The following is a 26,058-nucleotide window of genomic DNA, read 5'->3' on the forward strand; positions in this document are numbered from 1 at the left end:
GCGGGGCCTCTCGATCCCGCGCAAATTGAAAGCTCCATGGCTGCACTGGCAGCTGCAGCAGCTCGCGGGTGTTCTGAATCCCACCAGGTGAGTGAGCCCCCATGCGGGCGGCGGGGCGGTCCGTAGAGGAGCGGGCTGTGTGGAGGAAAGTGGGGTCCCCAGTGCTCCGATCTACGTGTACCCTGCCCCACGGCGCGAGACCCAGATCTCCGGGAAGTGGGCGGGAGTGTGGTGCGCACGGTGGACGTCAGTAGGCAACTGCCTTGGCCTCCAGTTCTCCCGCTTTCCGCAGAGGCGGGCTGACGAGTGTCCTTACCACCCCACACTTATATCTAGCGACGAATTTCCTTTGAAAGTGTCCTTTCATATGCAGGTTTAAAGAGCCACGGCACCTGGAATGGGCTTGCATGCCATGCCTGTTCATTCGGGAGACAGGACTAAGGTGAAGCCGCTGCTGCTATTACCTCGGGTGCTACCGGCGACCTTCTGGTGTTGATGCGCCACATGGCGCTCAGTCACTCCTGTACGAAAGAGGAAATATTTATTCGAGAATTACTTGGCCTAGAAGAAACTTACAGAAATTTCTCTAAATGTAATTATCTCCTTTTTCCCCTCAGCATCCATAAAACCACGTTTTCGAGACGTTGTCTTTTAAACGCAGTGGACTTGCTTTACACAGACCCACCCGCATCCAAATTCTGATGTTTAAAGTTAATAATTCATGCCCAATTTAGGGAATCATAGGTAATGGGCATGGCCTTAAAAGTAAATGAACTCTCAAGTTTTAGGACCGCTAGCCAAGAACATTGCCAGTTTCTTCTGGTGTCGACAGGGCACCTCTGGCTTCTGATCCCATAGTCTTTAAGACTATTGAGACTGTTGAGTCAGGTTCCTGCCGCTGTGACTCTACAACTGAGAGAGAGAGGGGTGGGGGGAGAAGGCTAAGAGTGAAAAATCTCAGGAAGCTCAGCTTAAAGCCCAACTAGCCTGCATGTGCAGCTCAAGCAACTAAGACTGTCTCAAACAGGAGACATGCTCCAACTCAAAGTCCATCACACATGCCATCATACACACAATAATTACAGTGGGTAAGAGACCTTGCTCTTGCAAGCATGAGGATGTAAGTTAGAACACCCTCTCATTAAAACCCCGGGTGCCTATGCCTGCTGGTAACCCCAGCCGTTGGGAGGCAGAGATGGCAAATCCCAAGAACTCATTCCTAGCTAGTTCAATAACACCCTGCCTCAAGGTCTCTGCATACACACATCCCCAACACAAAAACACGATCCTGGATAAAAATACTTGTACTGGGAAATGCCAAGCAGCTGCTGGAGGGTGGGGAGGGTTAATTGCTTTGAAAGGGCTGACATCTCTAGGGTTTCCGTGTAAGGAGCTAGAAGGGAATGGAAATTATGTGGGTCCTTTTTTTTTTTTTTCTTGAAGCTGTTATGCACAGCAAACATGGTTTTGTGTGGCACTGGTATAGCCTTCGGTGAATCTGGTGAAATTACTCCTAGATGCCACCGTGGCAAATTACCAGAGTATTGTTTGTAGTAAGCCATTCTGATGATGTAGGATTGCTGTCATGTAAAAGCACAGATTTGTTTCCATAATTCTGATTACTTTTCAGTTGGAATGTCTGTCTCCAAACTTCGCTGAACTTTGGATATTGCCCTTTAATATAGCATGCAGTTTTATAGGCTTATAATACTATCATTGAAAGGAGAGGCTCAGAGTTTTAATGCCTAATTCCAAGTGCCTAGGACCGTTAAGAGCTGAGAGCCCATGTTGGGATTGTAAGTATGAAAGCATTTTGGAAAGAGTAACCATGAAGGAATTCCACAGTGGTGTTCAGGTTAGTGTTGGTGATTAATGAAGTTCTTAGCTACAGAAGTTGCCAGGGAGAAGGCCAGTGTTAGCTAAATGTTAGTTTCAGTGCCAGACTCCAGGCTGAATTGCTAAAGCTTTTTGGTAAACAAGCTTTGCTTTAATGTTGCTGGTTTTTGTTTTCCCTTTTGTATCATGTAGTTAAGTTGGCACCATGGGGATTCAGGGGTTACTTCAGTTCATCAAAGAAGCTTCGGAACCCATCAGTGTGAAGAAATACAAAGGACAGGCAGTAGCTGTGGATACCTATTGTTGGCTTCACAAAGGAGCTATTGCCTGTGCTGAAAAGCTAGCCAAAGGGGAGCCTACAGATAGGTAAGTTTGGAATATGTGTCTAGTTTAAGAACTAGAATGATGTGCTTTTTTTGTTTTTGAGAGGTCCAAGAACTAGAATGATGTGCTTTTTGGTCCAAGAACTAGAAAGATGTGCTTTTTGTTTTTGGGACGGTCCCTGGTATTTCAGGCTGGCCTGGAATTTGCTATAGCCAAGGATGACCTTGGACCTCTGTTTCTCTTCCTGGAGGAGTCCTACCCATTGTGCCACCAATGCCCAGCTCCCTGTATGCTAGGACTGAGCCCAGAGCTTCATGTATGCTTAGTAAACATGTCTATGCACTGGGCTATGTCCCCAGCATCTCAGTCCTTTTTTATTTTTCATCTTTGTTTCTCCGGTCATTGTTTCATTAAATACTAGCATTTATTAAGGGCGTATGTTTAGAGCGTTGCCAGACTTCCTTCTGTGGTGCAGGTCTAATGTTTGATCTTAATAAGAAGCCAGAATGGAAGGATACAAATAGGCAAAGATCAAATATTATCTCCTGGAAAATGGCATTTTTTTTTCCTCCTGTCACCAAGCTCCCAGAATAACAATTCTGAGACTCTGTAATTATGTTTACAGATACCTTGGCCATGAGCTTTGGCTGTGCTCTGACTAGCTCATATATTGCTGTGTGGCTGGTTACCTCTACTCACCTCTCCTGCTTCTGCCCTTCTCTATGTTCCTAGCCGAATCCCCCATGCCTGTCCCAAAATCCTTGCTTCCTCTGGGAACTCCCCCCTTCTTTTTCCTGCCTCTAGATTCCTTCCTTCTGCTATAGGCCAGTCAGCTTTGATAGGTGAAGCTTCCAAACAAATATAAGATTCCTTCTACATATCCCCCTTTAGTCTAATAAAAGGCTCTTTCTCGTACAATAATATACTACATATAGTAACAATTATGAAAACTGTCAGGTAAGAATTACATTCACAAAGCCCAGTCCATATGTATTTGGTAGTTTTATAACTATAGAGATGACAGAGAAAGCTGGCTACCTGACTGCCTGTCCCTAAAAATCGTCTCTATAATGTTGAAGCATCCATCGTCAGCCTTCTGGCCCAGAATATCTGACAGACTTTTTGTGAGCAGGAATTATGAAGGACTTGCCTACCTTGTTCTTGCAAAGCTTGGCAGTTGACTTCCCTGTGTCCCATTTGTCCATTTTGGACAGAATTCTGTCTGCAGTTGAGGCAGCAGACCTGTGTCTTTTTTGAAAGCCAAACTGCCTGGCTTACTGGTGTCCAGACTTTTTGGCTAAAGTCTGAAACTGGTGTACTAATCTTGTGTTATAAGTCCAGTGGTGGATGCCATTTGTAAAAGTGGAGTTTTTTCCCTCTTGTCCTCAAGCTTCTAGAATGATGTTCATTTGACAGGAAGCTTTCAAACAAGCATAAGAGACTTATTCAGTGACCTCATTTTAAGACGGTTCACATGTATTCATATATAAAACCATGCTGGTTTTTACCTCCCCTAACCCCTTGTACATATCTATTTATTTTTATTTTCTGAAAAGAAAAACTGTATCATTTTAGCTTTTCAAAAAGAAAACCCATATGTTTTTTGTTACTATTTTCTATGGTTTTGTTTGTTTGTTTGTTTTTTGTTTTTGTTTTTGTTTTTGTTTTTCGAGACAAGGTTTCTCTGTATAGCCCTGGCTGTCCTGGAACTCACTCTGTAGACCAGGCTGGCCTCGAACTCAAAAATCCACCTGCCTCTGCCTCCCAAGTGCTGGGATTAAAGGCGTGCGCCACCACCTCCCGGCAGTTTTGTATTTTCAAGACAGAGTTTTGTGTAATCCAGGTGGCCTCAACCCTACATTTTAGCCCAAGATGACCCTTTACTTCCTAAATTCTGGACTTATGGGGCTGTACGACTACAAGACTACAACCGATGTCTTAGTTCCGTTTCTGTTGCTATGATATAACACCATGTCCATCTTGGCAAGGAGCATGGCTGAAGGCAGGCAAGGGACAGGAGTGGTTCTGGAGCGGTAGCTAAGAGCTTAAATCTTGAGCCATAAGCATGAGGCAAAGAGAGCTAACAGAATGACTGGTATGGCTTTTAAATCCTAAGAGCCTGCTCGTAATCCTTCCCAAATAGTTCTACCAACTGGAGACCAAGCATTCAGACATGAACCATTCTCATTAAGTCACAACTGGCTGTATTTGAATGGTTCCTTAACCAAGAAAACTTAATTTCTAGTTTTGGATTTTTTTTTTAAACTAAAATGCTTATATCTGCTGTGGATTTAAATTTTCCCCTGACAACTCAGAAGTCATCTTTGATACAATTAATTGCTTTACTTTGTCTTCCTGCCTTTGGTTTGAAAGGTGAGTTTAAGTGCCATTAGATCCTGGCTATGGGAATAGTAATGGCAAGATGTACTGCATCCTCCCTCGGGAGCTCAGTATCCAGCTCTTTCCCATATTCTGTCTGCATGTTGGCCGAGCTTACGCTCTGCTGTGGAATGTTGTGAGAAACAGACACCCGGAGCACCGTGTTGTTCAACACTGACCAGGAGATCACTGGTCCTGAGAGACATTCTCGGCAGGGTGTACAGAATTTTCTGTAGAGCCAGGCGGTGGTGGCGCACGCCTTTAATCCAGTACTTGGGAGGCAGAGGCAGGTGAATTTATGAGTTCGAGGCCAGCCTGGTCTACAGCATGAGTTCCAGGACAGCCAAGGCTATACAGAGAAACCCTGTCTCGGGGAAAAAAAACAAAAACAAAAAAAGAAAACAGAATTTTCTGTAGGGTAAATAATAACTGTCAAATCTCTTGGGTGTAATAAGGTGTTATGAAAGAAGTCAAGTGTTTGCTGTATTCTTAAAACTTGTCAATAGATTTGAGATGTTTCAAGCCATATTTTTAAATAGAAGTAAAAGGTATTTGGAACAACAATAAAATGTGAGGATCAAAGGACGTCAAAGCCTTTTAATTTGCAGTCGAGAAAGGCCTAAGAATCACATTACTTCCTGACTACCTTTTGGAAAGTTTAGTATCAAAAAAAAAAAAAGAAAAGTTTTAAGAGACTCAAAGCACACAAATGCTTTTTCCCTTTTATTCCCGTAGGTATGTGGGATTTTGTATGAAGTTTGTTAATATGCTGCTGTCTTACGGGGTCAAACCGATTCTCGTATTTGACGGTTGTACTCTACCTTCGAAGAAGGAAGTGGAGCGTTCTCGAAGAGAGTGAGTGACTTCCTACTAACATCTGGCTAAGCTGCAGGCAGGTCGGATGCTGTAGGCCATATGATACCAAATTTCTAAAGCCTTAATTTTGTGTATGGCATGGTACATCAACAGATTCCCCTAAGTGTTGCGTTTGTGTTGCATTGTTACATGTTAAAACCAATAGCAGCAGCAGCAGTAGTAATAATTACCTCATTTACTCTGGTCTGGGCTGATATGCCCGCAGATCCGAAGTGCAGTTTCAGAGGAATTCAACTCTTTCATTGTAGGAAAGTTACTATAGTTGCTGTCTTATTATTGTTTCTTGAGTCTGCCCATAAGTACTTCTTTATATGTAGTCGTGTTTTCCCTTTCAGGAGACGACAAAGCAACCTTCTTAAAGGGAAGCAGCTTCTTCGAGAGGGGAAAGTGTCAGAAGCCCGAGACTGCTTCACTCGCTCTGTCAACATTACGCACGCCATGGCCCACAAAGTAATAAAAGTGAGTGAGAAACAGCCAAACCACAGGAACAGATGGCTAGCTCACTTGAGCTGTTGTAAGTTGTTCGTTAATGAGACAGCAAGGAAAGCAGGGGAGGGAATTGTTCTCAAGTAAAGGGCAGATGTCAGAAAGAGAGGAGGGCAGGGTGGTAAGCAATACTCCCTCTCACTTTGCTGCCTTGCATGCGTGCACTGCATTGGGATATTGTGTGTGGATATGACAGATTCCCATGGGCTGGTTTCTTATGCCACTGTGGTCACATCTGTTTAACCATCAACTTGAGTTTTTTTTTTTTTTTTAGTTGTGTATGGTGTGTGTATGAGGGGTAGGCATGCATATATCACAGATTGCAGGCAGGTCAGAGGACAGCATTGGCTGTCAGTCCTTCTTCTCCCAGCCTGTGTGAGGCAGGGCTCTGTTACTGCTCAGCGTTTATCCATGCTAGCTGGCCAGCAAGCTTCCAAGGATTCTCCTTGCTCACCTTCCATTGTGTTGTAGTGGTGCTGGAATTAGACATAGGCTGTTAGACTCAACGTTCTTATGGGTTCTAGCATCAGAACTAAGATCTTCAGAATCCTGTGGCAAGTCTGCTATCACCCAAGCCTATCACTGGATTAAAGTACTTCTGAGATCAGGGTAAAATATAAGTCAAAGTAGAAAGATTCTGCTTAAAAGGAAATGTTATTTTGGGAGGTTGTATTCGCCTGTGACTGGAGGCTGGTTGTGCCCTTCAGTGTTGTTCGGGTGGCGTGCTGCTGCTCACTGGTGTCTCTCTCTCTCTCTTTCTCTCTCTCTCTTTCTCTCTCTCTCTCTCTCTCTCTCTCTCTTTCTCTCTTTCTCTCAGGCTGCCCGGGCCCTGGGCGTGGACTGCCTTGTGGCTCCATATGAGGCTGATGCTCAGTTGGCCTATCTTAACAAGGCTGGCATTGTGCAAGCTGTCATCACAGAGGACTCTGACCTCCTCGCATTTGGCTGTAAGAAGGTATTGCACTGCAGCTGTTACACATGGCACGGTGTTGGGGAGGATTGTGGGTGTTGAGGAGCTAAAACCTTCCACTCCTGGAATACCTGTGTAATGTCTGTGACTTAGGTTTTATGTTTCTGTTTTTGTTTTAAATGGCGTTCATTTTCGGGTTTGGTAATTGATGCTTTGGGCTCTGTGCTCCTTCTGGTTGAAGAGCTCTCTTTTGTCATTTAAGGTTCGGTTTGCTTTGCATTTTTCGGGTGCTGGTGATCAAACCCAGGGCTTTATTCATGCCAGACAAGTGTGTACCATAAACTACATCCAATCTGTGGATTCTTGGGTGTTTAGCCCATTGGTTGACTCTGCATATGTATGTGGTCCTGACTGCTAGACAAGTACTCCTTACCACTGAGCTACAGCCCTCTTAACTCTGTACTCTGCCCAACCCGGGCTCAGACTCACACTGGAACCTGGCAGGCCTTGAACTGCTTGAACTCGCCTTCCTTCCCAGACCAGGCTACCAGCTTTACTTTTTAATATTAATAACACAGTCCTTGAATTTTTTATTTGGTTTGGTAAACTTAATAGGTTTGGTAAATTTATCCATGACTGGGATATTACTCAGTTACTTAGAAATAATGTATAAATGAATTTAAAAGTAAACTTTATAATGGTCTATTAAGCGGAGATTAAGATATAAAGCCATACCTTTTAATAACAGTTATAATATGTATATGCATCTTCAGAGATTGCTTGCAAGATGGTCATCAAAATATTACAGTGGGTGACAGATAAATGAGGTGTGGATAATTTCAGGTTCTTTTAAATTTCCATATATCCTGCAATGAGCATACATTTCCTCAATAGCAATAATCAAAGGTTGACCACTTTAGAACGTAAAAGAAGGTAAGAAGAGGAGATACGTGTACTTCGGGTTGCAGTGCAGAGCCCTGGTGATTCCTTGGAATTACTGTTGTGACTTGGACAATGGTGATAAAGGTCCCTTTCTGGGCATTGACCATTTCTCCTCTGTGTGAAGGTGATTTTAAAAATGGATCAGTTTGGAAATGGATTGGAAGTGGACCAGGCACGGCTAGGCATGTGCAAGCAGCTTGGGGATGTCTTCACGGAGGAGAAGTTCCGGTACATGTGTATTCTGTCAGGCTGTGACTACCTCGCCTCCCTGCGCGGGATTGGCCTAGCAAAGGCCTGCAAAGTACTGAGACTGGCCAACAACCCCGATATCGTGAAGGTAGGAAAGACCTTTGCTTTATGAAGCAGCAGTTCAATGGCAGGAGTTCAAAATGGGCTTTAAATACTACATCTTTAGCCTGTGAGTGTTAATAGAAGGGAGAAAGTGACTAAAGATGAGAACTTTGACCTAGAACTTGGGAGTGGTTCTCGGGCTTTCTGGTCTAATAGTTTTGTGTGGTAGGAATTTTTGTTCCTGTGGGTTATAGCTATCAACATACTGATTTAGAAACCTAAGCAAAAATGTGACTATTAATTCACGTAAGTTAAGCGCAAAGCTGATTATATGTTAATAGAAATCCCAAACCCAGCACTCTGACTCTTTCCTGCATCGTCTCAAACCCAGATGTTTTGAGAAAAGGTTTTGTGAATATCAGGCTGCCTTTGAACTTGCTGTGTAGCTAAGGATGGCCTTGAACTCTTTGATTCTCAAATTGTTTGTTTTTTTTTTTTTTTTTTTTTTTTTTTTCTAGATTAAATGGACTTTAAAAACTAGAAGTGTGTACTTGACATAAGCTGGATATTTGGCATTTGTATGAGCAGTGCAAGACTGATTATGAGACTAGAGTTTTGAGTGATGTGGCATGGCTGTGTTTTCTTTTTGTTAAGTCTCTTTAGTGCAGACAAAAGCAGTTGGGTTTGCCTCTGACTTTTCAGTGTCAGGTGTGGGATCAATAAACTCCCTGCACTCCTGTGTTTGTTTAGCTTTACATGTACTCTTGTTATATCCATTGTTAGGTTATCAAGAAAATTGGGCATTATCTCAAGATGAATATAACGGTGCCGGAGGATTACATCACAGGATTTATTCGCGCCAACAATACTTTCCTCTACCAGCTAGTGTTCGACCCCATCCAAAGGAAGCTCGTCCCTCTGAATGCCTACGGAGATGACGTTAATCCTGAAACACTGTCTTATGCTGGGCAGTATCCTTTCTGAGCCATGTGGTTTCACTTACTCTGTTAATGTTATTGATAGTAGTGAGACTTCAGTGAACAAGAAAGAAGAACTTGGAAATTGCTTTTATTTTTCATGGGGCAGATTGTACTGTTTTACTTAATCTTCGAAAAACTGTGTTAGTAAAAAAGTTTGGAGTGTAAACCCAAGGCTTGTCTGTGGTGATGAGTGGTTGCTCCAGTGGAACTGACAGCCTCCACAGCGGGTCAGGTGCTCTGAGTAAGCGTCAGCGGTGTCACCAGAGAGCTGCTGAGGCAAGCCTGATTCCTCCGGACGGTTTCTGCTACACCAGGGCCACTCCCTCTTCCGGGGACACTGGTCTCCAGTACTCAGGCAGCTGCAGAATCCTGAATCTCTTAGGTAGTGGCTGGAACTTTCTCCATATCTCTCTGGAAATGGGGGGGATGGAGAGCGGGTGGGGATTGACTCAGGCATCTCTTCAAGAAGGTGGGTAGGTCCTGCAGGGACACAGGCCAGCAACCCTGCCTCTTGTTTCAGTGGTGCTGGTGTGAGCAGTAACTGGGATCCATGTACATCATTAACCTTGAGGACTCTCTGATAATAGAGCATTTTCATATCTTAGTGCAGTATGAATCGGTTGCCTATTGATAGGGACATTTTTCCTTAACCTTACCAACCTAGGTATGTCGATGATTCCGTAGCTCTTCAAATGGCACTTGGAAATACAGATATAAATACTTTTGAGCAGATTGATGACTACAGTCCAGACGCTATGGTAACATTTAACAACTGTTATATAAAAGCATGTTTTAGTTTTGTCTCAACTTTGAGATGGGTCTTTCTTTGCCCAGCAGCTGTGAAGTACTTCTGTACTCAGTGCTATGCAGAGTGTGCATGAAAATGACTTCATCTGGTGTGGCAGGCATCTGTAATCCCAGGACTGGGGACCCTGAGACAGAATTGTCACAAGTTCAAGGTTAGCCTGGGCTATACAGTGAGATCTTGTCTTTCTGGTTTTGTTTTAAGACAGATTCTCAATATAAAGTCCTGTTGAGAAACTCATTATGTAGAACAGAATGTCCCTGAACTCATGGAGATCTGCCTGCCTCGGTCTCCTGGGTACTGGGATTAAAGGTGTACACCACCACATATAGCCAGTTACTTTTCAAAATGATTAACTTGATCCTAAAGAAATTATCTCTTAAAATACAGGTGTATTAGTTAGTTTTTTAATACTAAAAACTGACTACATGATATTTTTAAGACCAGCATATGATATATTCAGCACCTTTTATCTCATCTTACATCATTCAGACTCTATGGCACTTGGCATTGTTGAAAATCTAAAACATGGCCGGACAGTGGTGGTGCACACCTGTAATCCCAGCACTTGGGAGGCAGAGGCAGGCGGATTTCTGAGTTCGAGGCCAGCCTGGTCTACAGAGTTCCAGGACAGCCAGGGCTACACAGAGAAACCCTGTCTCGAAAAAACAAAAAACAAAAAAAAAGAAAAGAAAAGAAAATCCAAAACATGACCCTTGAGTATGAGCTGTCTTAGATTCATGAAATTCTCAGTGAGCTCCCCCTCCATGTGTGTCTGAACTCTTCACTGCTGTCTCGTGGTATACACTCCTTACAACTAGTGTCCTGTTTGTCCTCTTAGCATCTGCCACCTCCTAAGGTCATGTTTATTTCTTCAATAAGTTCTTTTTGCTTCTGTAATTTCTTCTTTGATAGCACCATACATGTATACAGTGTTAAGCCATTTATGCACCAAACCTGCATTAGTTTGTCTTGTTGGGAATCATTACTGAGGTGGGAGTCTGGAAAGTGTTGTATTTACACATCTGAATTAGCAGTTCAGTAATTTCCCCACACAGATCGTTGCACTGACTGTAGGTTCTGAGCTGCTAAGATGGCTAGGATTCAAAACCCAACTCTGTTGCCTCCTCCTTTTTATAGGGAAGTTAGTTATCCAGCAAACTAGTCATCTGAAGTGTGGGTTTTCTAGTCTTTTTTTTTTTTTTCCTTGCTTATTTCTTTTTCTTAGTAAATGCATCTGTGTGATTTAATTTCAAGAGTCATGCTGTTGAGGCTGTTTTCCTGTTCTCAAGCCTTAAGTTAACCTTCTTGACAATTCTCAGAGCATGCTTTGAATGTTGTTTTGTTTTTCCCCCCTTTTTTCTTTCAGCAAAAAAAGACTTTTTGGTTTTAGTACATTTGGAATTGGTTATGTGATACTCATACTTGAAGATTTTTTCTGTTTTGTTTTTCTGTTTTGAAACTGGGTCTCTCTACATAGCTCTAGCTGTTCTGGAATTCACTGTGCAGAACTCAGATCTGCCTGCCTCTGCCTCCCAAGTGCTGGGATTAAAGGTGTGCGCCACCACTTGGCCCAACTTTCTGTCTTAACTTTTTGGTCTTGGCTGTTTTGTCTATTGTGATAGCATTACCAGCGTTTTTAGCAGTCTTCTGCAACAGTTGTAATCATAAATCTTATCAGTGAATCCGTTACCTTGTGGGTATTAGCTGGCTTAAATGCTTTCTCCAAAGTTTTATGTAAGATTCAATGTCTGCAAGAACAGCTTTCTCTTTTTTACCATGGTACCAAGGGAGTCTGATAAAAACTATAACTTTTAAACCTTTTATTCTGGTTTGAACTCAACAAATTTTTATCCTGGCTTGTGAACTCATGGTTGTAATCCCAGCACATGGGAGACTGAGGCAGGAGGATCAGTTCAGATAGCCTAGACTACGGGAGACCCTGTCTCAAACAAATAATTAAAGTTCAACAGCTTTCAGGCTGGTGAGCTGGCTCAGCGGTTAAGAGCACTGACTGTTCTTCTAGAGGTCCTGAGTTCAATTCCCAGCAACCACATGGTGGCTTACAACCAGCTGTAATGGGATCTAATACCCTGCTCTCTTCTGGTGTATCTGAAGAGAGCGACAGTGTACTCATATACATAAAATAAATAAATCTTAGAATAATAATAAAGTTAAACAGATTTCTGAGTAAGGTGGGTGACTGCTTTGAACGCATGCCTTTGTGCCCCAGTGCTGTTTGAAGGCTGTGCAGTGATCATGTGCCATGGGGCCATTGCTGAAGTGATGCTCAGACTTTAGGGACACTCTTTCTTTGCTGGCCTCGTTGAGTTTCTACTTAAGAATATTTAGGTTTTCTGTCTTAGAAATGAACCGTCGACAGACCCAGGAACTTAACATATATTCAAGAGAGAAGGGTAAAATTAGCAGAAGAAAGACAAAAGTATTAGAGCTAAGACCATCAGATCCCTTCCCTCGCTCTCTTCCTTTTTCCTCTCCCACCAGGCCCCTCAAGTACTAGGCAAGTACTGCACCACTGAGCCATTTTTAATTTGAAATAAAATAATCAGTGCTCAAGAAGTCACCCAGACTGGGCCTCAACTCACTGTAACTTAGTTAGCCTTTGAACTTTCAATTCTCCTGCCTCACCAGGCCAGTCTCAGAAGTTTTTCTTTTGAACAGCAATTGAACATTACTGTAAGCAGACACAGAAGGAAACGGTCATTTCTCCTGTTCAGGTAGCCTTTTTCTTTGTTCTTTTCTAGCCAGCCCACTCAAGAAGCCATAGCTGGAATGACAAAGCACATCAGAAGTCACCTGTTGCCAATAGCATTTGGCACAAGAATTATTGCCCTAGACTGGAGGTGAATAGTGTTTCCCATGCTCCTCAGTTGAAGGAAAAGCCAAGTACTGTGGGCCTTAAACAAGTGATTAGTACTAAGGGGTTAAATCTTCCGAGGAAGTCTTGCGTGTTGAAGAGACCAAGAAATGGTATGTATGTATGTCATGGTTTCCAAATGCTGGTGGTGTTTGGTCAGATCTAAGAAGTCTTTTTCAAGCCTGAGTCATTGCACTTTCCTTGACTTAGCATGTTAGTTTTGCCCTTGTGACTCTGTTGTATAGATAGATGGTGGACCGTGAGACTGCAGGCTCCTTAACTTGTATATGGCAGTGCGGTTGTCAGCGCTGTTGGCCCCCCAGAGTTTCCCTTTTCTCATGTAGCTGCCTTGCCCCTATTACTGGAAATCCCTAACCATGCAGTGCATCCTGGCTGGGGGCTCACTCCATGCTCCTCCTGTTAGACACACTTTTCTTACTGTAGTTCAGCACGTCTTAAAGTCAAATAGTGTAAATCCTTGGAGTTGGCTCTGCTTTTCAAAAGTTACTTTTGGCTGTTTGAGGTGCTTTTTGGTTTTGTGTAACTTAGGATTAACTTGCCAACTTGTCTTTTTAAAAAGAAACTATGGGGCTAGGTGGTGGTGGCACACTCCTTTAGTGCCAGGACTTGGGAGGAGGCATACGGAACTCTCAAGGCCAACCTGGTCTAAAGAGCAAGTTTCAGGGCAGCCAGGGCTATACAGATCCGCAGAGAAACCGTGTCTTAGAAAAGAAAAACTGTGGTCTGCCTGTTGGCTGTGCCATCTGTGCTTCACTTCCTCCCTCAGGGTGTCCAGGCACCAAGGCTGCACACCAGGCTGAAAGGATGGTGCAGAGCCCCTTTCAGGTGATGATTCTGATCTGGTGGGAGGGGAGGAGCTTGTACGCATACACTTCAGGGTGAACCTGGACTATATATGAACCTTGGAGAGTGGGAAGCAGTTCTTCTTGGGGTGACGTTTTATTGACTGGAGTTTAAATTATTGTGAATGCCTCCTTTGTATGGAGAGACATTCCAGGAATCCCAGGTACTGTCTGGGTGGGTTCTTGGGGTTGGGGGTGGGGAGAGCAGTTAAACTTGTGAATTTGCCAAAGACTGACATTCCTCAGGTAGAACATTGGGGTTAGGTTTCCCAAATCTAGCAGAGAAGAGGAAGCCCTGCTAAGAAAAGGGAGTCCTGTATTTTATATTGCATTCAGAGGAACTATCCAAACATGGTAGACTACAACCTTAGTATCAGGGTGCAAAAAAAAACTACGGTGATTTAACTAAATCAATAAATTCAGAGCAAATGGCATATTAATAGTGACTCTGTTTATTGAAGACTTCAGAGATCTCATGTTCTGTGTAACGATGTTGAATATCAGTTACAATATCAGTTATATCAAGTTTATTATATTTTCAGATTTTTTTTATCCTGAAGATGGTAATTTCAGTTTCTAATTGATGCCAGAATATAGAAATACAGCTGATTTATTTTTATTTACTATTATTGTATGTGTGTGGGAGTGCAGTTTTGCCACTATGCACCGCTGAGGTCAGAGGACAACTCCCATCTCTCTTTCCAGGTTTACATGGGTTCTGGGTGTGGAACTCAGTTCATCATCAGGTTTGCACAGCAAATACCATGGAGCCGTCTCACCGGCTCAGTACAGTTGACTCTTCCGTGTTAATCTTGTAGTTTGAAACCCCCAGTATTGGACTGAGTCAGTCCATGTTGCCCTTCAGATATGCTGAGGTTGCAACTGTGACCCAAGGAACTTTCTCTTCAGGCTGCAAGTTCCCTTTCCATTGGGTTGTGTGTTGGATGGAATTGAGCTCCTTAGTTGTGGCATAGCTGTGACAGTGGATGTGGTGGTTGGTGTGCTCTGCTACTGCAGACAAGTGCACTGGTGGCACTTCAGGCTCTGCTCCAGGCTGCTCTTCCTGCTGCAGAGTCAGCCTGCTTATCACTTCTTCTGTCATCACCTGAGCTTAGGTTGCGTTCCTCCGTTTGCTGCTGGAGCTGAGCACTGTGACATTTTAAACTTCCGTGTAGGTTGTTGAAACCATGGCCCCTGTATCTTACATTTTCATTATATTGTGTTCGTGTATAAAATAGTTGGGTGAATTAGAGAAAGTCTAGGAATCTGGAGCCCCAGACTCAGTCTCTTAGGCTCACTGCAGATCCTTGTCCTGAGGTAACAGGAGCTGTCACTGGGACACTAAGACACTAGGAATCCCAGCTAGCTGCACTTAAAGTCCTCCGCACTGCTGTGTTCTTGCTTTCCTAGGCTGTCACCTTTGACATTTGACCCCACAGCCTTCCTTGGCCTCATGGCTTGGAAATAAAGAGCCAAGCTAGAACACAGTCACCCTTATCTCAGAAACCACAACAGTAAATGATTGCTGGTTTTATTGGAGCATTAAAAACTTTCAATAATTAATCATAGCTTTATATATAAGCTGTCCTCCAATTTTTTTCTACACTTAAATAAAAATATAGTCATTCAGAATCCATTATGCCCTGAAATCTTCTGATTGATATAATTTCATATGAAATCATATATATAATTGACATTAAATGTTAACCAATTTGGAAAATGGTAAAATACAGCTAAGATAATCATTTTTTTTCAGTTATTTTTTTTGCGAGGTGTAGCTTTCAAAAACCAAAACTGGACTAAATATTTAACTCCGTGTAGAATCCTTGCTCAGCATGTGCAGGGGAAAGAGCACAATTTGCCTTTAGGGCAGCAGGACTTGGGGTGTAACGTCCAAGGCATAGAGCCAATAAGGGATTCCCCCTGGTGTTTACCTGTGCCTCTGTTGTTGTTTAGAAGCGCTGTCTGAAGATGACCTGCTGAGCCAGTATTCGCCATTTACAAAGAAGATCAAGGAAAATGGCTGTGGGGATGGCACATCACCTAGCTCTTCTGAAATGTCCGTGCCCTGCCCTGATGCTGGGACTGCTCACAAGACAGATGCACACACCCCGTCTAAGACGAGGAATAAATTTGCAGCGTTCTTACAGAGGAGGAATGAAGAAAGTGGTGCAGTCATAGTTCCAGGGACCAGAAGCAGGTATAGCATCTGCAGGGCACCATTTGAGCCACTGCTGTTGAAGCCAGGTGCATCACTATTTGCAGAAGCCTGCTGCATGCTGGCTTTCTTAGATGTCTTACATCTCAGTTACTTTTACTGTTGCTGCAACAAGATTGCCTAACAAAAGTAACTTAACAAAAGGAAAGGTTTGTCTTAGGTCACATTTCAAGAGTACCTCATGTCTGTGAGAAGGAGCAGGAGGTAGCTGGTCACATTGGACTTACAGTCAGGAAGAAGAAAACCGTGGATGCCTGCCCAGTCTTTTGGTTCAGAATTCTGGCCCATGAAATGCTGCCAGCTACATGTAGGGTTAAGTCTGAAGATTCTCACAGGCCTGCTGGAGACTCCTTCCTTAGGTGATTTTAGTCACTAGGCCATAGTTTAGACCAGAATCCCTTCCACACCTGTTAGTTCTGTGATCTTCCACACGGACAAAGTACAAAATGACTGTAGTTCCTGCAGATACACACTGTGGGTGGATTCTGTAGCTTTAGGGTTCTCTTTTCCTTTCTGACATTTCTCCTTTTATAGTGTTTTGAGGCCCTGATCTGTCTTAATTATCTTTATTAATGTTAATATTTTTCCTATAAATATTTCAGTTTATCTGTTAAGATCTAGAAATATAGTAAATAGCACCATAGATGAATTGGGGAAGAGCAGCTATGAACTGAGGCAGGGGATTTGGGTTTGGTTTTTGTTTTAACTCTCTGTTTGATGGGGAAATATGTAGATAGACTAGGCTTAAACTTAGAGATCCCCCTGTCTCTTATCTTCCAAATATAAGGATTAAAGAACCCTGGGTCCTGTGTTACTATGTAAATAAGTTTCTAAAAATGTATTAGTTGTCACATATATATAAATGAATGCATCCCTTATCCTGGCATGGTGGCACAAGTTTTTAATCCTAGCACTCGGGAGGCAGATCTGGATTTGAGCCCGCCCTGTTTATATAGTGAGTTCCATCCAGGACACCCAGAGCTATGTAGAGAGACTCTGTGTCAAAACAACAACAACAAATAGAGAGAGAGAATGTAAACCTCAATTAACATGGAAGGTCATTGTGGTCTCTAGTGTATGAGAGTAGATATGTGACTCTCATAGATTTGTGAGGAGACCCTGAAAACTTAAGTTCACTCATCTTCCTGTTTCTTGTCAGGTTTTTTTGCAGTTCTCCAGGTTTTGACAACTTCATACCAAAAAAAGGAAGCAGCCAGCCTCTAAATGAAACTGTTGCCACTGGCAAAGCCACCACCAGCCTCCTCGGTGCATTGGACTGTTCAGACACGGAAGGCCAGAAGCCAGTTGGCACAGATGGGACACACAGTCCAGACCCTCAGATTCCAGGCAATGCAACTGTGTCTCCTGAGGGTGAGGGTCAGTCTTCTGAGACCAGCAAATCCTTAGGGACCATGTCCCCACCCACTCTGGGGACACTAAGAAGTTGTTTCAGTTGGTCTGGTACTCTCAGGGAGTTTTCAAGAACTCCAAGTCCCTCAACAAGCACTACATTGCAGCAGTTCCGGAGAAAGAGTGAGCCCCCTGCCTGTCTTCCTGAGGCCTGTGCTGTCACTGACACGTGTGATTCAGAGCGTGAGATGTCAGGTGATAAGTCTCAGCCCTTACATGAGCTGGGCTGCTCCTCATGGTCTCAGGAAAGCATAGACTCCACAGGCAGCTTAAACACATCGAGCCTCTCACAGCCTTCCAGTAAGGATTCAGATTCAGAGGTAATTAAGTCTCTTCTGCAGTCTTTGCTTTCAGGCTCAAACACAGGGGAAAATGGGTGTTGACCAGACAGTTGAGGAAATTTTGCCATTATTGTAAAAGTGAACTGGTTTTCCTCAACTTTTATTCAAAATTCTCCCATGTTCAGGGCTGCAGAGATGGCTCAGTATTTAGGAGCACTGACTGTTCTTCCAGATGACTTGGATTCAATTCCCAGCACCCATGTGGCAGCTTATAACTGTCTAAAACTCCAGTATAACTACCAAGTTGTAAATTCACAGTAATATTTGACAAAAATATTTGATGCCCAACAATATTGAATATTGAATGGCATGTAATAAATCCATATAGCCTGACAAAATACTCACTTTACCAGCCTAGCCATCAAGCTAGCCTGAAGATACTCAGAACTGTTGGACAACCAGACAGTGATGGCACACATGTGTCATCCAGCACCTGGGAAGCAAAGGCAGGTGGATCTCTGGGTTTGAGGCCATCCTGGTCTACAGAGGAAGAAAGAAAGAAAAAGAAAGAAGGAAGGAAGGATAGAAAAAAGATAATATCCATTGAAATGTGGAAGTACCTTGTTTCCACTTGGAGAAAACTGAAATCAGGTCACAGCTTTGGATTCTAAGTCTTGCCAGGTGACGTCTGCAGTTTTAGGACCTCGCCAGCTCTGCTTCTGGCTGCCATTGAGACTGCCTCTCATTTCCCTTTGTTTCATTTTTTTAATTTTTTTTTTTTTAAATTGGGTTTATTTATCTTATGAGCATGTGTTGAGGGTGAGGGGGTGGCATGTGCCCTGGTGCACAAGGAAGGCTCAGAGGACAACTTGAGTCAGCTCTGCCCCTCAACCACATCCATCCTAGGGACTGAACTTTGGTTGTCAGGACTTCCCCACTCAATGAGCCATCTCACCAGCTCTTTTTCTTGCTTTGCCTTCAGCTACTCCATGTTGACTTCTGTCCTGTAATCTGGAAGTCTTTGTTTCATTTAATGAACCACCACTACATGGAATGCTGCCTCTTAGGCCATTTGAGTTACCAGGACAGTTGGCCAGCTCTCCACCATTTTTCCACAGAAGCATCTGTTTGGAGGACATTGCAAGCATCTGAGCTCCTGTGGGGAGGGGAGCTTGGTTCTTATCCCCCAGAACACGTCTTTCTGCCTCACTTACTTTGTAAGCTTTCAGCTGAATAATGAGGTCCTCATCAGCTCACCCATGCTGAGAGCCATTCTGTCTTCCAGAATAAATATCTTCTACCCTGAGGTGGTATTGAGATAGGGACCCAGCCAGGTGTGAGCATGCATGCTGCCAATTCTAGCACTAGAGAGGCTGAGGCAGGAGGATCATGAATTTGAGACCCTCCTGGGCTATGTAGCAAAACCCTATCTTACACAACTAAAAACTGAATTTATATGGTTAGGCTTACTATTTCTTGGATTTACAGATGTTTCCAAGCCACAGTACTGTTGAGTTTTGGTCCCTTTTTATTTGTTTTTACTATCTTTAGGCCTTGTTTTGAATATCAGTTTTCAGTCTGTACTTCTAAAGAGCTTCAGTATTACAGCCTTCATGAAAAGTTCATTATTAAAGGGCAACAACTAGATCCAGCCATTCACCAGCCAGAGTCTTAAGTAATCTCAGAATCTTGCTCATGACCCTCTTATAAGAAAGTGTTCAGCCAGTTGGGCATGTCACAGCGATTTAATCTCAGATTTCGAGGGCTGCAAATTAGTCCACAACCTGGGCTACACACCAAGATCCTGTCTGAAAAATAAGTCACTTAAGATGGGTGTTATAGTGTATGCCCATAATCTCAGAAATTAGGAAGCAGGGCGAGAAGGTTGCTCTAAGTTTGAGGCTCTCTTGGTCTAGGTCATGAATTCCTGACCATCTAGGGCTGTAGAGCAAGAAAGACCTTGTCTCCAAAAAGAAAATAGCAGAGTTCACCACTTACCACCACTGTGTTAGCTACAGCAGAGAAATGAGCAAGGCTCAAGGCAGTCTTGTCTTGCTCTGAAGTCCTGATACACTGTAGAATCCCAGGAGAAATACAGGGAACCTCAGAGACATGCCAGGTGCAGTCCACACTTACTGGCCTTCCTATTTGATATGTGGGAGAAAACACTGAGAGAAGTTTCACTATGTGGAGAGTCTTGAGTGGAACTGAGGCAGAGGGAGCCCTCAAAATCACTGCTAAAGTAAGTGGAGAATTTGACACAGTACCTCAGAGTAGGGCCCATCTGGAAGGAAGGTGTGTTTTTTGTTTTCAGTGTCGACCATTTTACAGCACAGCTAAGACACTGTATGTAGGACTGTACTGGTTTGGTTTTGTGTAGTCAGTGACTGAGAGCTGTTGCCAGGATGGCAGGAGAACCCAGCCCCTGCCTCCGCATATTTATTTTAGTCTTTGAGAACTTCATATACATAATGAAATATGATCAGATATACCCTTCCTTCCCCACTGTCTCTCCCTATACCCCACCCCAGCACCCACTACTCCTCACTCCATGTCTTTTTTTGTAACCCTAAGTGTAATTAGTGCTTCTTATATGAGCATAGGTGTGGGCCATGCATGGAGCATGGAAACCCTCTAAGCACTTGGGCAATGACTCCTTCTCCTGAAGCTGTCACCTGCCAGTAGGCCCACAGTGGAGGGAGGGGTGGGGCCTGGGGGTCATGGCAAACAGTTGTGGGGGAGTTTTGCTGCCTTGGTACACAGCTGTGTGAGTTGTGGTGCGGCAGCCATGTCACGTCCAGGCAGCATGTCACAGTGCTCCGCCCACCCCGGCCCTCCAACACTTACTTTCTGCCTCTTCTGGGGAGTTCGCTGACTTGGCAGAGCTTGGGGGCTGAGAAAGGTCCCATTTAGAGCTACACATCAGCATCTCACAGGCTCCTGAAGTCACTGATAAAAAATGTTCCCAAACCTTAAGTGTATATTTTATACAGTATTTCTTCAGGTAAAATGTTTTGGTACTTTCTTGAGTGAAATTGGTAAGTATCTTTTCCATTTCAATTCATTGCCTTTTATTCTTAACCGTGTTTTTATGTCTTTCTGTGAAATTGTGTTATTTATCTGCATATTTTGCATATTTTGTTGAGTGTTGGATGAGTTACCATAAAAAGTCCAAGTAAATTTTTGTTTTCCCTGTGGGTAATCTAGGAATCGGATTGTAATGATAAGTCACTTGATAATCAAGGAAATCAAAACTCCAAGCAACACTTACCTCACTTTTCAAAGAAAGACATACTTGGACGGAACAAGGTAAAACATTTGGATTTTTTTTTTTTTTTCAAATTTCACAAGCATTGTGCAACTTTTGCCAAGAAAGAAAGGAAGGAAGGAAAGGAAGGAAAGGAAGGAAGGAAGGAAGGAAGGAAGGAAGGAAGGAAGGAAGGAAGGAAGGAAGGAAGGAAAGAGAAAAAACACTCAAATATTTGCTTTCAAACATCTTCAGATGGCATTTGTGCTAAATTGAATGTTTGGTGTGTTAGTTGGAATTTGTTTTCTCTAAAGAACTTTTTCTATGTATGTAAGTAACTAGTACTATGTATGTTACATAATCCAATTTATAATTGTTTACCCTAAGATTTTTAATTAATTTCTGAGAATGAAGTCATGGGGTCACTGGCTCTTCCTAAAGTGAGAATGATTTGCTGGGTGTTTCCACAAACCTAAACACTGGAGCCAGACACAGCTGTGGGCTTCTGTCTGTTTTACCTTTCGACTTTTATACACAGTCTGCCAGACTGCCAGATTAATCACCTTTTTTTTTGTTTTTGTTTTTGTTTTTGTTTTTTCAAGACAGGGTTTCTCTGTGTAGTCCTGGCTATCCTGGAACTCACTCTGTAGACCAGGCTGGCCTCTAACTCAGAAATCTGCCTGCCTCTGCCTCCCAAGTGCGGGGATTGAAGGCGTGCGCCACCACCGCCCAGCTGATTAATCACTTTTAAAGACCTATTCACACACCTCCCTCTCTATCCTGAGAAACATATGCACAGGACAAAAATTAGCCTTAAAGGCCCAGTGTGCTGGCACACACCTTTAATTCCAGCACATGGGATGCTGAGGTGGAAAGAGCTGAATTCCAGGACAGCCACAAATGTATAGAGAGACCCTGTCAAAAACAACAAACAGAAAATCAGCCCTCAAGTAGAAACAAAAATATCAAGAAATGTAAGTCAGCTATGCTACCTTTGCACAATGGTAGAACAGACAAACTTCCTCAAAATACAATTCCATTTCCCATTGAAATGCAAGAATCTCTAAGATGTATCCTTAAGTGGGATCAAGGAAAACGAAGTAATATGTTATGGCTTCTGTAGTAGACATCTTTAGGGAATTTTTACATTGCATGTGGGTTCTTTTCCTGTGCTGGTATATAAAGAACACCTTGGAGTTAAAAGCAATTCTCTTAGAACACAGGGAGTTTGGGCATTTGGGTAGACCCACACTCCCATCTCTAACAAGCAAAATAAAAGTAACAAAAATTCCAATTTATCTTCAGGTTCCTGGGCTCTGTAGGTCTAGTTCTATGGACTCTTTTTCTACAACCAAGATCAAGCCCCTGGTGCCTGCCAGAGCCAGTGGCCTGAGCAAGAAGCTAGGAAGCATCCAGAAGAGAAAACACCATGATGCCGAGAACAAGCCTGGACTACAGATAAAAATCAGCGAGCTCTGGAAAAACTTTGGGTTTAAAAAGTGAGTTTCCTGGTTCCTTTCTGAGTCAGAACTCTGTCTTCTGCAGCCCTGTCCCCAGTTCTGTCTGTTTGCAGTCAGTCCCGGCCTCTCACCTTCAGCTCCCAGTCCATCTTGGAGCTTCTTTTCCAGAGCAGAAGATCCTTTCCTTCTCCTTGCTCGGGACTGGAATGCAAAGGCAGGAGCTGAGAGGGGATAAACTTAACTGTAAACTGTGCTTCTCTGACTCTGCACCTAACACAAAGAAGTACTGTAGTTAAGTGTGCCTATAGAAAGGGTTCCTTTGTTACAGACAGTGCTTGTTACATACATTAAGAATCTTGGGCTAGAGAGATGGCTCAGCTGTTTAAGGCACTGACTGCTCTTTCAGAGATCCTGAGTTCAATTCCCAGCAACCACATGGTGGCTCACAACCATCTCTAATGGGGTCTGATGCCGTCTTCTGGTGTGTCTGAAGACAGCTATAGCACATATATAAATATAGATACATATAGATATATATGATAGATATATATAAAATGAATAAAATCTTTAAAAAATAAAGTGTTAAACTTAAAAAAAAAAAATCTTAAGAAAGGCTAGAGAGATGGCTTCCTTGAGAACACTTACTTGCTGCTCTTTCAAAAGACCTGAGTTCAGTTCCCAGCCTCCCAGTATTCACATTGGGTAACTCATAGCTTCCTGTAACTAACTGCAGTTTTAAGGGATACTACATTCTTTCTAGTCTCTGGACTGCTCTCTGCACTCATAGACACAAATACATAATTAAAAAAAATAATCCTTTTCTTCAAAAGAAAATGTTTAACATAAATTTAAAAGAAACTCTGTAGTGGTTGTGCATGCTTTTAATCCCAGCACTCAGAAGGCAGAGTTGAGCGAGTATGGTCCACATAGTGAGTTGTAGAACAGCCAAAGCTACACAGAGAAACCTTGTCAAAAGAGAACTAGATAGATACACAGACAAACAGATAGCCTGTCTCAAAAAAAAAATTAGGTAGGTAGGTAGGTAGGTAGGTAGGTAGATAGGTAGATAGATAGATAGATAGATAGATAGATAGATAGATAGATAGATAGATTGATTGATTGATTTAAAGGTGCCATTGAGATAGCTCATCAGATATGCTTGCCTCCAGGCAGACTGATCTGAGGGTCCCAGGGCCCATATGATGGGAGGATCTGGATTTGTGGAAAGTTCGCCATTATGGGGTTGTGGATCTGGCTCAGTTGATCTGTGAGGATGAGGGCCTGAGTGTGAATCCCCCAACATTTACTAATCAATTCAGGTGTGGCTGCCTGACCTGTGACCCCAGCGTTGGGAGATGGAGGTAGGCAGACTTGATAGCCTGGTTCAAACACCTGTCTTGGCCTTCCAAATGGTGGGATTAAAGGTCTATACCACCATGCCCATCTTAAGTTGATTTCCTTTTGTGTTTTTCTTTGGAGACAGAATCTCACAATATAGCTCTGGGTGCCCTAGAACTCACTATGTAGACTAGCTTCAACTCACAGAAATCCTCCTGCCTCTGCACTCACACTGTGTTGCTGGCAGCTTTTACCAGATTCTGCTTTGGCATTTATTGGTACAGATATCAGCACAGTGGGAAAGGTAAACTCCAAATATTATGAAAGTAATTTGATCTTACAAGGCTCCTGAGAGGGACTCAAATCTTGAGGGCCCAGGGACCTTACAGAGCTGATGTTAGAAGAATCAGTCACAGTGGTATTCTTAAAGATCTACTGGGAAAAATAACCAAGTGGCTCTTGATTTTCATTGAGAAGAAACCAAATATTACCGTGTTATTTTCATAGTAGGATTTTTAGGGTGTGTAGAGCACAAGTCCAGCAGAAGGGCATTTGATTTTATATATATATATATGTATATATATATATATATATATATACATATATATATATATGTTGTTAGCCTTGCTCTATTTATGTTCGTCCATAGCCAACTTGAAGGAGATTATTAAAATGCACACCTTTAATCCAGCACTTGGGAGGCAGTAGCAGAAGAATCTGAGTTTAAGGCCTACCTGATCTACATAGCTAGTTCCAAGTCAGCCTGTTTTTACATATATATACATATATATATATATATATATATATATATATATATATATATATATCTGTATGTGTATGTATGTATATATTCTTTGCTGTATTCTTGATTCTGCTACTGTGTGTGTGTGTGTGTGTTAATTGACTAGCACCTACATGAAAGTGGTTTTGAAAGCCAGAAGAGACACAAAGAAGAAAAGTTTAAACTATATTGGAAGAACTCAGAATAAAGCCTTGAATGTGCTCCATGGGAGCTGACATAGACGACACAGTAAAGGTTTATGTGCTTTGTTTTGTTTCCATTTGGGTTATTGCTTCTGTAATAGTACCTGAACCAAATTTACTTTGTTATGTTTTTGCAGAGATTCTGAAAAGCTTTCTTCTTGTAAGAAGCCCCTGTCTCCAGTCAAGGACAATATCCAGCTCACTCCAGAGACAGAAGATGAGATCTTTAACAAGCCCGAGTGTGTACATGCTCAGAGAGCAATATTTCACTAAGTGCAGGCCGCTGCCTACAGGATAAATCTTATCAACTGGAAAGATGTATTATTCTCAATGCCATTTTTTAAATGGAATACATTTTGTTTATTAACTTTGTGACTTTCTTTTGCTCAGCTTTTTATATTTTCATAGAAAGCTAAATAGAAGAATAAATCTGTCTTTGACATTTCTGGGAAGTTGAAATGCTAATTGGGCAAATCTCCTGACATCAATAGCGATCTAAAGGATTCTCTACCATGTAGTATAACATCTAGTCTATTATAACTAGAAAGCCACAGATGTCTATAGCCACTTATACCCTAGAATGGTGACTCACCAGCTTTCAGTCCCTCCAGCTGCCCTTCCTGTCTGTCCTTTCAGGGTAAATTGAAAACAGTGAAGCTGCGGTTGGAAGGCCAGTAGGAGGAGCCTTCTGCTTATGATTGTTAGCATGCTTAGGTCTCAAAGCTGCCACCTGGTTTTCTCAGTGTGCCTCTGAAGTGTGGCCCAAAAGTTCCTTAGCATTTACTTAACCCTGTGCAAGATGCTGAAGCTGCAGAGCCTGTGATCAGTATATTCTGCAAAGATAGAGGCAGAGGTTTTGAAAGGACCAATCTGATAAAACCAGAGGGAGAGACATAATGAAAGCATCTAAGATTCAAAGGAGAACAAGACTTGGAATCTTTAAAAGGGAGTAGGGGAGGGGCAAACACAGTCAGATGAATTTGGAAAATCCTAATCTGAAGCTCAGATTTGAGACCCCATGAACAGTCCTGTCACCACACAGGTCAAACAGACACCATCTACAGGTATTCATCTCTGAAATGTCAGGAAACTATGTGCTACATAGCATGGAAGAGGACCATCAGGCAAGGATGAGGAGTCCCAGTCCAGGAAGGGCGGGTTCTCTATCAGCAGCAGCCAAGCAGATAGTTGTAGATGGCTTCTATCAGTGAAGAGACAGGCAAGTTCCTGTAGGCTAAGGGTAGAGGGCAAGACTGGAAACAATTTTTTTTTTTTTTTTTTTAAATCTTTAAAAACCAGCAAGGTGATAGTGGCAATGGCACCTTTTACAGTCTCCAAGTCACTGCAGAACACAAGCCCCATTAGCAGCTAGTTTCTATGACAGTTTTCATAGTCCCCAAATAGAAATTGTTCCATAGTATCTGACCACAGACCATAGGATAGGCCACAGACAACCACATATCACAACAGGAGACTGGACCTGAGAACTGTGCTATTGACAGTAAGGGCCAGAGGACTGAGGCCAACCAGAGTCCCTCTAAATGTGGCTT

At 42.7% G+C, this 26,058-nt stretch overlaps 1 protein-coding gene across 1 annotated transcript; it reads left to right on the forward strand.

Annotated features, from left to right (window-relative positions):
* Nucleotides 1-24,960, forward strand: Exo1 (exonuclease 1). Its single transcript, XM_034520587.2, has 15 exons — nt 1-87; nt 374-592; nt 2,029-2,202; nt 5,275-5,394; nt 5,751-5,874; nt 6,719-6,856; nt 7,878-8,090; nt 8,828-9,015; nt 9,689-9,782; nt 12,595-12,820; nt 15,527-15,770; nt 16,948-17,518; nt 20,687-20,788; nt 22,032-22,225; nt 24,646-24,960. Exons 3-15 carry the CDS (start codon nt 2,042-2,044, stop codon nt 24,779-24,781), a joined length of 2,511 nt encoding a protein of 836 aa, XP_034376478.1. The 5' UTR covers nt 1-87; nt 374-592; nt 2,029-2,041; the 3' UTR covers nt 24,782-24,960.
* Nucleotides 24,961-26,058: the final 1,098 nt, after the last annotated feature.

The sequence above is a fragment of the Arvicanthis niloticus genome, chromosome 16, assembly GCF_011762505.2.
Source record: "Arvicanthis niloticus isolate mArvNil1 chromosome 16, mArvNil1.pat.X, whole genome shotgun sequence".
Lineage (NCBI taxonomy): Eukaryota > Metazoa > Chordata > Mammalia > Rodentia > Muridae > Arvicanthis > Arvicanthis niloticus.